The 14,002-nt window shown below is 36.8% G+C and overlaps 1 protein-coding gene across 28 annotated transcripts in view; it reads left to right on the forward strand.

The window, feature by feature from the left end:
- shakB (Innexin family member shaking B) overlaps positions 1-14,002 on the forward strand; it is a 202,736-nt gene that overhangs the window by 155,252 nt on the left and 33,482 nt on the right. For 27 of the 28 annotated variants that reach the window (XM_089475059.1, XM_089475073.1, XM_089475060.1 and 24 more), the window contains one exon: positions 6,522-6,681. In XM_089475059.1, coding sequence (XP_089331185.1) covers positions 6,522-6,681 — 160 coding nt within the window. Of the gene's footprint in view, positions 1-897; positions 1,211-6,521; positions 6,682-14,002 lie in introns of those variants that run through there. The other variant, XM_089475086.1, reaches the window with a different exon arrangement.

The raw sequence follows: 14,002 nt of genomic DNA on the forward strand, positions 1-14,002 counted from the left end.
TTTTTTTTTAATGTAATTTTATATAAATTGTGGATTATTTTAAAATAAATTATTTACTAATTTTTAGTTTATATTCAATTATTCTTTTTGCAATATTACTTTAAATAATATTTGTATATAATTTATAAAATTTTTCTGAATTTTTATTATTTATAATTTTATTATAAGTACTATAATTTATTATAATTATATTGTTTAGTACTATAATTTATTATAATTATTATAAATGTTCATATTCCCACATATGTTTATTTTCAATATTCTCTTAATTAATTTTTATTAATTGGCTTTAAATTGAAATTATTTTAAACTGAATATTTATTATTTTCATAAACTTTATTTATTTTTAAATATTTCCATAAGCTTGATGCGCCATAGTCAAAATACTTAGCTTAGCTGCTCTCTACGTTAGTGATTTTTCAAAACGCGTACAGGGTATTTCAAAGTCGTATCTAATCTATCTAATCTGCTAATGCGAAGCTATTCTCTTCCAGTTGGCAGTTGCTAACAATGTTTACAATGGGCCACGTACCACAAGTCAATTGCGATGCTTTTTAGCAGCTCTTCCTCTCTCTCTCTCTCTCTCTCTCTCTCTCTCTCTCTCTCTTGTCTCTCTCTCTCTATCTCTCACACACACACACACAACTATTAATAGTCGTGCTTCTAATTGCGCTTATTATGCGCAGACTTATCTCAAATGTCATACAAAATTATTTCGCAATTTCAGGGCAATTTCATGTCAACCATTTGGCCTTAGCCTAGTCTCTGCTTTCCTTTTGCATTTCCCCTTTGGCTTGCTCGATTTTCCCTCGTTCGTTCTTCCCTTTCTTTTTATATTTGTATATTTTCTTTTTATTTTGTTGTCTGTCAATCGACAATTGAAAACTGTGGCTGGCCACAAGACACAGACAACAGCATCTGTTGTTCTGAATGGGCATGCTCATTGCATACTTTTGCGCGAGTGTGCTTGTGTGTGTGTGTCTGTGTGCGTGTGTGTCACTGAGTAACTCATTTGATCCGAACATTGTCCAGCTTTCATCCTCTGCACAATTATCAGTGGTCGCAACTATCTCGCGGACGCAGCACACTGCAAACGGGTCGATTCAAACTTTGCTGCGCTTCAAAGGGGACTCAACTGGATCTATTTGAACTATTTCACGAAACGTGTGATATGTTGAGCTTTAGTATTGATAGGGGAGTGTTTCATTAAGTGAGTTTAAACTGAGTTTCCAAGTGCATTTTATTTTCTTGCCATCGATAATTCAGCAGGATGGCGCCATACAATGAGCCACATGAAAAGTTATTCCTTGTTGAAACGTATTTGACATAATCGATAACACTTCAATTGATAGCACCAATCGATAGCAATTAATATGATTCTAACAGTAATATCAAAAGCTGATATATTTCATTTGTATACTTGAATCATACTCGAGTGTTTATTGAATGCAATTTCAAATCATCCCTAAAGACTTACAACTCTGTCTTATTCGTTCGATAAACCATAAAGGGCTGATATTTTGCTTATTTTAGTATTATATTAGGAATAGAGACATACCTGAGCTCGTTTCAGTTGAAACGTGAAAAAAAATCAATAGAGGGCTATCCATACTCGACGAGCCCATCTGGGAGCCCTTCAAGGTTGCCCATACACAACGGCCATATATATTTTATTTATTTATTTATTTTATTTTATTTTATTTTATTTTATTTTATTTATTTTTTAATTAAGAAAAACTCAATTATGAATGTTAATAATAATCATTTTATTTAGTTCCAGTGGATTTGTTTTGATATCGTTTCTCAAATGAAGGCGTACGGACCTACGCCCTATCGTTTTTGTCTTTTTTAAATGATATAGGGCCGCCAGATGGTTCCGTCGAATATGAACTTCTTCTTCTTTTAATACCGATATTAACGTATAGCTATCAAACTAAAGTCTTGAAGTCATGTTTCTAACATTTTTAATGTCCCCTAGGACAATGTCCTCAGCACTCACACACACACACACACACACATACACAACAACATTTCGTTAGCCTTGCGAAGCCACGTAAAGTGCAAGGAAACGAGTTTTCTCCGCCTGAGTTGAGTTCGACGGCTTTAAGGCGCTTCCCATTTGCCATTTGCCATTTGCATTGAACAATTTTATGCTGTCGCAAATATAATTGCAACTTTGTAACGGCCAGGTGGCAGCTGGAGGGCAGCTTAAAGAGTTTCGCTAAATGCTGCAGCGGACTGCATTAGTGGCAGCAGCTCCAACAACCACTCGAGCGGCCGAGCCAAATTAAACGAAACTTGAAAGAAAACTGCGCCCAGCTGTAAAGCGGACGCGAAATGAGTGAACTGGAAATGCAAATATCCACAGCGAGCGCTGAAAAAAAAGCAAAGAAAATAAATAACCGAAAGCCTTATGGACATTTGTTGGCAGTCTTTGAATTTATTTTTATTTCAATCCACTTTTTTTTTTCTTTTCATTTCTTTTGGTTTTGTTTTTGGTTATTTCAGGAATTGGGTCCTGGGGTCAGGTCAGCCTCACCCCACAGCTCACACTCCCTTTTGTGGCAGACCAACAACGCATTTTACGTTGTTGTTGCTACTTTTGCTGTTGTTGTTATTGTTGTTGTTGGTTCTTTTCCTTTTTAATCACTTGACCTTTTGCGCGTCGTGTGCTTTTAATTTATTATTGCGTCCCAACCGCACTCACAAGTTTTCTTTTATTTTTCTCGATTTGTTTTGGATTTTTTTTGTTTTTTTTTTTTTTTTTTTTTTTTTTTTTTGGCAATGTTCAACTGCAGGAAAGAAAAATATAAATCTTGAAATTGACTTCTTTTCGGTGGGCGAACGCGAGTTTTGTTTTAGTTGCCTTCATTGTTGTTGTTGTTGTTGTTGTTGTTGTTGTTTTTTTTGTTACCTTTTTACAAACTGTCGCCTTTTTGAGTTGTCGCTGACAGCGTGAAAATCAAGATAAATGTGTTTGCTCCTCTTTACGCCTGTATTCCAATGTGTTTGCACTTGATACTGTGGTTGTTATTTTATTGTTGTTGCTGTTGTTGTTGTTGTTGTTGTTGTCCATTGCACAGCTGCTGGTGGCTATGACACCATTTTTATTTAAACATTAATTCCATTTTGAAATCGAATCGAACATTGTATATAAGCAGAGTAGAGCCAACTGAAGTTGCTCATTAAAAAGAAAACGAGAATTTTGGTTTCATTTCAATAATCATTTGAGAATCGGAAATAAGCAAATGTTAAATACATATTCAAAATATCAGCCTCACACCAATACCACTGTAACTGTGGGAGAGGCTGTTAGACTTTGCTCTGGACTCTACTGTTTGGCTCTGCTGTTAAACTCTGCTGTTACACTGTGCTATTAGACTGTTCGGTTAGACTATGTTATCAGACGCTTCTGTTAAATTCTGCTCTTTGCCTTTGCTGTTGGGCTCTGCTCCACTGTTTGTCTCTGCTGTTAGACTCTGCACTAACTATGTATGCTGTTAAGCTCTGTTGTCTGCTAAGTCTGCTGTTAGGCCACGATTGAGCGATAGTGTCTGTGCCTCTTACAAGTGCTGTTAGACTATTTCGCTACACTCTGCTGTCAAACTCTACTGCTTGGCTCTGCTGTTAGACTTTGCTCTAGGCTACGTTGTTAGGCTCTGCTGCTAGAGTCTGCTATTCAACTCTGCAATTCGACTCTAATGTTTGGCTCAGCTGTAAGACTCTGATCTAACTAATTATATTTGCTGTTAAACTCCGCTGTTAGACTCTACTGTTGAGCTCTGCTATTAGACTCTGCTATTGGACTCTGCTGTTATGCTCTGCTGTTAGACTCTGCTGTTAGACTTTGCTCTAGGCTACGCTGTTAGGCTCTGCTGCTAGAGTCTGCTGTTAGACGCCCCTGTTACATTATGCTGTTCAACTCTGTTATTCTAACCTGCTGTTCAACTCTGCTGTTAGACTCCGCTATTAACCTCTTCTGTTAACTTTACAGTCTCACATCGCATACATTACACATATACGTATTAATTATTATGTTATGTAACAGCAGCTCGTTTGCATGTTTAAGTCAATTTTGGTCGGTCTGCCTCGACTAACGAATTTTCTTAGTGGTATTTAAGTAATTCACCTCTGAGGCCATCCTCTGATATCTCTCTGTAGCAACATCTACCGCTGGCAGCTATATGCACATTGAGTTTGCTGCACTACAATTCTTATCTATGATCTCATTGGGGTTTTTCGAATATTCCTGTATTCGATCGAGTGGTCGTTGGGCATGCTCGCTAGTTCTCTTCAATCCACTCGCTCAATTCACTTGAGGGTATCAGGAAATGGACTGCAGAAGGAAAAATGAATAAAGTTATGAATGTATGCATATGTGCACTATATATGCCGTTAGGTATCTCTCGTAATGCTGACAATAAATATAAATAGTTTTACATTTATTAGAGGCTAACGCATAATCTTAGTAATTTGTTTAAGGCCAGAGGAAATGTCTTCTCTGTCACAACATGCCCAATATCTATATGTATGTATATATTTTCAAGTTTCTCTTAAAATTATCACAATGTCCGGCGCACATGACAGAGTCTAACTAATCACAGCCCTAAGCCATACAAAATCACAAAATCTATCACGTTCTTGACTCAATGTGTACTTAGAGTCAGTCAGCCAGCCAGCCAGCCAGCCAGAGAGCCACAAGTTTGACAAACTGACCAGGCCAACAGCTGTGCTCATGCGGCTAGATTCATGATGTGCTTGCTTATGCAAATAAATGGGGTATCTTGGGCAGGAGGTGAGCTGGAACTTGAAGGGAATCAATTCAATTGAGATGATGGAGCTGGAATGGCCCAATTAAAGTTGACAGCTTTATTATAACGTAGTTGTTGTACTGGTCTACAGGGTATCCTGACGTCGTGCCTGTGCATCCCTGCTCTACTGTGCGGGCTGAAATGAATTTCATGAATAAATCTACTGACTGAGTGCCGACTGCTCTGCACTTTTCTGCTCTGTTTGGCTTAAAAGCTTAGCGTATAAAACTCAAATTATGCGCTTCGAGCTGCTGAGCTCTTAACTATGTGTGCGTGTGCGTGCATGCGTGTGTGCGTGTGTGCGTGTGTGTGGGTAGTCGTGTTTACGTGTGAGTGACTTGATGGTGTCTGTGACTCCTGTTGCTTAGAGCAATTAAACGATAAGCGTAATCTACGGCGTCAATTTGCCAATTGTCGCACTCACAAATGCGTGAAGGCGTCAGCGCGGCATTTCAATTAGCCACCAATTCCCAAGAGCACTTACTAACAACAACAACAACAACAACAACAGCAACTACAATAACGAAAGCAACAACAACAACAGCATCGATTTCGACAGTTGGATATGTATATATATGTATGTACATAGATATGTATATACACATGTACATATATCCTTACCCCCAGCTGATGCTTTTGCATCACTCGCGTGCGTGTGTGTGGGTGTGCGTGTGCGTGTGTGTGTGTGGCCTTTGCGCATATTTCATGAACTTGAGAACGAGAACAAACACAGCGCACAAATGCCGTGAGTGTTCAAGGCGATGGCAATGCAATGCTCCCCGTGGCTGTGGCTCCGTGTTGGGGCTGTGGATGTGGCTGGGCGTGTGTGGGTGTGGGTGTGGGTGTGGGGGGCCGCTGAGTGCGGCCAATTAGCACAAAGGCATTTGACTAAGTACACAAAAGTGTTTCCGTTTAGGCAGCACGTCAAGTGACAATTAGCCAGGCCGCAGTCAGCCTGTGATTCGGTTTACATTTTTGAGAGGCCTCGAGGCAGCCGCGACGTCGCGACTTGGCATGCACATAAATAGCTCGAGCGGCTCTCTCACACACACACACACTCTCTCTCTCTCTCTCTCTACACACACACATATATGTGTATTTGATAATCAGCGCAAAGCCTAAACAAGTTATCGGCTTAGCATTGAGCACTCAGAGAGAACTTAGGGAAATTCGACTTAGAAGCTCTTGAGCTAAAATGAAGATGTATGATGATTTTATTTTATTTTATTTTATTTTTTTTTTAATAAATGAACAACTGCTACCTTTTGGGCTACTTTGTCTAAACATAAATTAAATTATGCCCATAAATATTCTTAGATCTATAAAACGTACGACCATGCGGAAGAAATATGTTTTAAAGTGCAGTCAATACAAATAAAGTAAGCGTGGTAGCAGATGCATTTTTAGGCTCTGTGCTGCGGATCTTGAGGGAGCTGGTACCTAAGGCTTGTCCCAGTACAGGTGCTGAATGAGATATCATATCATTCGAGGGCACACTCGACTGCCCAAGCTCAGCAGCTATTCTCGATTCGCTCTTCGCTATTTCCCCAACTTGATTCAACTATGATTACAACATAACAATGTCTTTGCTTGACTTGACATCTGCATGCTCTAATAATATAGTAACCACATGATCTTAATGCAATTTCCACTTTTCTCTCTCTCTCTATCTCAATCTCTATCTCTATCTCTCTGTGTTGCATTTTGCAGCGTTCTATCGCGGAAGCTAAAGCCACATCTGGTCGCCGACACCGTCAAGCAGTACATAAGTCGGGCGCAACGAACGACAAAGAAGGGTTCTCAAGAGCAACAAAATAACATGGAGTTTTTACGTGGTGTCTATGCGTTTATGCAAGTGAGTAGATCATCGGTGAGTGTCAATTATTTCCATTTTAACAAATGTACTAATCCATATCAACTTGCTCTATTTTTATTCCGGCAAAACCGTTTTGGTTCTTGTTTACCTCTATGTTTTTGTTTTTTTTTTTTTTTTTTAAAATATCACTAAAAAAAAAAAAAACTATGTTGATTCGAGACCATTCGAGAAAAAATACCAAAAAAAAAAAAAACAAATACAAATACTACAAAATAAATGAATAAAACAAAATATATGTAACTTCTATCTACTACTATCTTACTTGTTACTACTTCTACTACAACCTTTGTAAACATTAAAAAAAAAAAAAAAAAAAAAAAAAAAAAAAAAAAAAAAAAAAACCAAAAAAAAAATACAATACAATATGATATACGAAACAAACAAAATATAATATATAAAAACATAAATATTGGCCACGTCAATGTACATAACATATGTTACACAACATGACAGCCTCATGCCTCTTGTCTGCCTTCCATGTAATTGTTAACTTGAGAACGAACTGAACAAAGCAAAACCATCAGTTAACTCGCATGATCGAATCAAAGAATGCATTTATGTATATGCATGCCTATGCATACATACATATATATTTGCTTACTCATATATGTATGTATCGACAACTGAGAGTCATCTCCAACTCTGGGTCGACATCCAGGACGAGCCCAAAGGCGACGACGGAATGCATAGGTGGCACGCCGAGCAGTCCAACTGACAGCAGAGCAATCATGTTAGGCAGGCGATACATATATATATATATACATATACCCCTAACAAAACTAGGTATAATCCATATAAACCAATAACCGAATAACAGCATTAATAATTCAAAACAAAAAGAAAAACAAAACAAAATGAAAACAGCCAAAGAGCTAATCGAAAACAAATCACAAGGCGAGCGAGCGACTCCAATTTGCATGTCTCTCATATCAAGTTACCATGACGAACAGCAACCTGTGCCCTAGGCACGCCCATTACTGACTCTCATATCAGCTTCATACGCGGCGTATATACGATCTGCTAGGGCTCTCTATCTCTCTCTCTCTCTCTTTCTCTTATCATCATTCAAAACATTGCCAAACGAAATGTGATTCTAACTAGCGAGCGAGTGAGCGTGCGTCTAACAAGCATTAGAAACCAACATATTCTAGACATCAAAATAATACAAAAAAAAAAAAAAAAAAAAAAAAAAACGAATCAAAAATTAATCAAATATTTGAACAATAATGAAACAAAAAAATATATATATGTACTTGTATATATATATAACACACAAAAGAATTTAAAACGACAAAATGCAACAAAAGACAGACATAAAGAATAATATATAAAAAATACTAAAATACAAAAAAAAAAAATAAAATAAATAAAAAACCAAAACAAAACAAAGAACGAACAACAACAATTGCAAAGGACGCGCTAGGCCCAGCAGCGGGCTGACCATTTTCATAGAGCAACCACTTGCCCATTGCCCATTGCCCACTTACCCATTTGCCCATTGTCCATTTGCCCATTGTCCATTTGCCCATTGTCCATTGTCCATAACCATAGTCCATTTAATAACCATTGTCCATTTGCCATTCCATTCAGATTCAGATTCAGACTCAGGCAGCCACGCCCATACTCCCCTCTCTCTCTCTCTCTCTCTATCTGTCTCTTTCTCTGTCTTTATGTTTATATAAGTGCACACATATACATGCATATGTGTATACATCTTGTCTCTTATGTAATGCCATCAACATGCACATACATACGTACAGTTATATATGTATGTGTGTATGTCTATCTTACAACAACAACAACAACTGAAACAAATAGACAACAAAGTCATTTGTCTAGATTTTCGTTCTTCTCTTAATAGTTTTGATTTGCTCATTATTATTGTAATTGGCTGTAATTTGATTGACAATGCTTAGCGGACCATGAACTGTGCATAAATATTAATTATATTAGTTTCTTGTTTTATTTTGAGTTTTTATTTTGAACAAATGAACAGATTAAATGCCAAATTTGTATTTGTGTAGCTTAAAATTTAGTCAATGTGTTGATTTCTTCAGTTTCTCCGTCTGTGTATGTATTGTTGTCTATGTATGTGTGTATGCGAGCGTGTGCGTGCGTATCTATGCTTATGTTATGTTAGGCTTACCTGGATTTATATCGATGTTATATACACACACACACACACAAGCCTATGCGTAGATTGCGTATACGCATAGTTGGGCACAGATAATTTAGACCCGAAACCGTATTGAAATTTCAAAATGTTTTAAACCAAAACTACTTTATATTATTTCTCAAAAACAAAAATCCACAACAAAAATAAACAACAACAACAACCAAAATGCCAAAATCAAAACTACGATGATCTCATAAATGAACCTGAAGATCGACTACAGCAACAGCAGCGGCGGCTATGAGACGACCCTCAGCCTGGTCAACGATACGAATGAGGCAACAGCGACAGCGATGCGCGATGCTGAGCAAGCAGCAAGCTTAAAGGCAGCAACTGCAACAGCGACAACAGCAACAACAGCAACGATAGCAACTAGAGAGACGCTGCCTGGCGAGGAAGCTGACGGCCCAGCTGCAAGTTCAAGGCATCGACTGGCCATCCAGCCCAGATCAGCACCAAAGCGGAGCCAGCGCCAGAGTCAGAGTCAGAGTCAGACTGAGACTGAGACACTGTTGCCACAGAATCTAGTGATGCTGCAGACAGCAGCCGTAGCCGCCAGGACAACGACTGACGATAGTTGAGAGTGCAGCGATATGTGGATCGCCAGTGTTGCCAAGAGCCACAAGAACAACTGCAGCAGCACCTGTATAAATGCTAAGAAACAATGATCAAGCCACAAAGATAATGCTAACCATGTGATAACTCGTATGTATGTGTGTATATAGGCCATATACTTATGTATAACCATTATAAACTAATGAACCACAATGAAAGCAACGTGACGTGAAACGTGAGACGTGAAACGACAACAAACTATTCGAAAACAGGGCAACTAACAGTACGGTGGCCTTAGCTTGTGCAACTGAATCAAACTAGTAAATCAAAAATCGAAAGACGATATCGATAACAATAATCAAATAAGCCATCAAACTTTCAATAACTTAATCAAACGAAAACAAAAAGCTTAATCGTGTCATCAACAATAAACAGAAACATATAGCTATACATATATCGACAGCAGCCAGCAGCAGCTACACAAAAGTCATCAGCAAGCAGTGCAACAGCGATAGCGGTAACAGTAACAGTAACAGTAACACTCACGTTAACAGTTACAGCATCACATTGACATTAACTGTAGCTGTCGACTGCCCAAACGAAACGCTCAGGCTACGACTGATCTGATTTGCGTGCGTGCGTCGTGCGTGTGTGTGCGTGCCACGCCCACCACCGGCCACCGCGTGCACTCAGAGGGTTGGTTGGTGCCCGCGGTGCCATCCCCCCAAACGCAAAGTGATAGAAAATGGTAATTACAAACAAAACAATTCTATTCATTAACTATCCAAAAGAAAATACCAAAACCAAGAACCAAAAACCAAGAAAAAAAAAAAAAGAAAAGAAACTCTAAAGAAAGTCCTCAAACTCTACTCTATACTACCCAGCTACCCAAAGTTCATCACTGTCTCTGTTTCCTTCTCTGTCTCTATATATATATATCAATTTCTATCTCCCCTCTTTTACTATCCGTTAATCACACTCTCTTCAAATGCGTTTCCTTTCATAATTCAAATTGCATATATTGTAGTTCAGATAATTATTAGATGCAATTTTTTTCCAAAGTTTTTTTTTTATTTTTTTTTTTATTTTATGCTTTAGCTGTCGATTAGCCGCGCAACAGCGCCATCTAGCGGCTAATATTTGTGTTCCATTTATGCATTTGGTTCATTTTTTATTTCATTTGGCTTTGTCGCTTCTCTCTTTCTATCTCTCTCTCTCTCATTTAGTTTCTTGCGTTTTGAGTCGGAAAACATGAGCGCGATCAACCCAAACGAGAAATAAAAAAAAACTTAAAACAAAAACACAAGAACCAGAAAATATAACGAATCCAATTTAGGGGATGCAAATTGATTGCAATTGAAGCGTAATCGATAATCGATATTTTATCAAAAGCAACGTTTTACGTGAGAATTCAACGGTAACTGATTGCTCGCCTGCCATAATATATATATATAAAAAAAAAAAAACATATGCTGCTGTCTACAAAAAATATAATAAATAAACAAAAACAAATTGAAAAAAAAAATACAACAGAAAATAACAATAATAAATAATATAATTAAATCTTATAAATAATTATACAAAATATATGAAACTAATCAAATTTAATACAAACTAATTATAAGTAATGAGAGCAAGCCACACCAAATGTTTCTCTCTCCAGATATATCTACCTCTCTATCTCTCTGTCTCTCTCTCTCTCTCTCTCTCTAAGTACCTGTATTGATGTATATGTAACGCCATATACACACCCATACCCTCACACACACACACAGCCACACAGCCATGTAAAAGTATAGTAAAGTGTTGCGAATGCTTTGTCATGAATGATAATAATAACTGAACAATCTGATCATAAATTGAGAATATATACATATATATTATACGACCGATGGCCCCAAGCCATCTCAGCGGAATTTCTTTTCATTTAATTTCTGTTACACATATATATATATATATATCAAAATATATCTACTATAATTTTCCACATATATCAATAACGATGACTATTTATGCGTATCAACTAAGTGAAAAAGTACAGTTTACAATTTACCTTATAACAATATTGAAGAAAAAAGAGAAACCAAACTATATGCTGTGATAAGTAGTTCCTGCAAGTCCAAGCATCGATTCATCAACAGCATTCTAGCCCCTAAATAGCTCTATTGCCGCGTATATGTTGTTCTGTTTAAATAATTTGGAAAACAAAATACCAAAAAGAAAAAATACCAAAAAGAATACCAAATCGAACTCTGACAAAACACATAAAAGCAACTTGAAATTTAGCAAACTTAAGCGGGAACATTGCCCCCTCTCTCTCTCTATCTCTCTCTCTTTCTCTCTGTCTGCCAGTCGCTCTATCTCTATCTATCTATCTACCTATCGCTCTCGCTCTCTACCTATTTAATTACTTGCAAATGTTTTTATTTATTTTTTTATTTCAATATTCTAAATTATGTTTTAAGATTTTGATTCGTAGGGGCTTCAAATTAAAACATAAGGCTTCACACTGATCCACCCTTCCCTCGCCAAAGCTCCACATAACCCCACTAGCACACAACCAGCAGTTCGTTGAGAGGACGTCGAAAAGAAGCATTACCTGAATAAGTTCAGAGATCGTAGAGCTCTCTGCAATTTGAACCGAGTTTTGAGTTTCGCATTTTTATGTTCTTCTTTTGAATTGATTTCGTTGACCTGACGTAGTTAAGAGCAAATTGCACGAGTCTAAACTGCATTCATATTCGAGTGAAAGAATTGAAGCCTGTTGTACCTATTCTTATATACAAACTATATATGTCCCTATATATATATATACTCGTATATTCGATACTGTTTTAATTTTTTCTTTATTTTATTTTTTATCGGCGCTTAAAGTAGCCCAGAAATATATCACATGGCAGATAATAAATTAACCATATCCGTATTCGTATTCGCATTCATATTCGATATCGTAATCCGTAATCCGTAATCGTAATCGTAACCGTAACCGTAACCGTATCCGTAACGCATACAATAACCAGTCAAAACACACGGCACATGTATGTATGGTATATGTAACTCTACACGTACGTATCTTTATCTTTATCTCAAGTATCTGAATCTAACCTAAAAACTAAGCAAGCTAATGCGAAAATATATATGTACTTACATACATACATACATGCATACTTAACTTAAGCGTACTTTATTCGATTGCCATATTGCATATAAGAATTCCTTCCAGATCGTGGTATGTATAATCTAATGATATTTGTAGCTACACGCACACACACACATACATATGTTTATGTATATGTATATGTATGTGCCTGTGTAAGTTATGTATGTATGTTTGTAATATGTAATATGTACATGTATATATGAATGTGTATGTGTATGTGCTAATGTATGTGTATGTGTATTCGTATGCGTTGCTAACTAACATGAGCATTATAACATTAACATAATCATTAACATTAACATTAACATTAAACCTTAAACAATCAACATTAACTCGTATATACTCGTACATATATATACAACTATACTAAACACTAATTAACCGCATCTTATTAGCTAATCGTATCGTAAACTGTAACCAAATATTGTGCCTTGTTATTATCTACATATAACGAAATTTATTTTGAGTTCGAATCGGTTCAATTTGTGATTTGCGAATTGTGATTTGATGCTGTTCGTTTTATTTATTCTCGATGTCTTTGTTTCATTTGGATTTCCAATGCTCCGATGCGCAACCATTGGCCCTAGAAACCCGTGTTCTATGGCCGAGGGCGATGCGATAACCTATCGACCACCTATCGATAGATGTGCGCGCGCGAGCGATTGCTGCCATCATGCCATCACTATCATATGCATATATCGTATTTATATATCGTATCTTGTACTTGTACTTGTTACTCCAACATATGCATACATACATATCTATACATATATACACATATATGCATACGTATGTTATATATCTAATCCAATATGTTCTTTGCATATATACATACATATATATATATATATATAGAATATATATATATATGTGAGTATATAAGCGAAAAACACTTATAATAAACTATTATTATTATTCATAATACCAAAAAGTAGTTGTCGTTGTTGATGTTGTTGAAAATGTGCAATTTTGATCGAAAGCAAAACAAAAAACCAAAAAAAAAAAAAACATAAGAAAAAACTGAATTTAAGTCAGTCAAAAGCGAAAGCAAACAATATGTGAAGAATTTTTATCAAAAGAAATGCCAAACTGAAGCTGAGCCCAAAAACAAACAATATATATATATTTATAAAAACTAAATAAAATCTATAATCAAACATAAAATACTTAAGCTATATACTACTCGAATGAAGCATCTGTGCAGCTCAAGCGGCGACACGCCCAAAAGTATGCAACTGTATTATTTTTGCATGCCGCCGCTCGCCTCGGCATGCGGCTGGCATTTTTGCAATGGAAACGCTTTGTTTTTTGATGATGAACCAGACGAGCCAACCGAAACCGAAACCGAAACCAAACCCAAAGCCGAAGCAAACACCAAGCCCAACCAGGCAACCATCCATACAAATCCTTGCCTCAAAACCCCAACA

The sequence above is a fragment of the Drosophila arizonae genome, chromosome X, assembly GCF_054131065.1.
Source record: "Drosophila arizonae isolate 15081-1271.41 chromosome X, UAZ_ARI_1.0, whole genome shotgun sequence".
NCBI classification, from domain to species: Eukaryota; Metazoa; Arthropoda; class Insecta; order Diptera; family Drosophilidae; genus Drosophila; species Drosophila arizonae.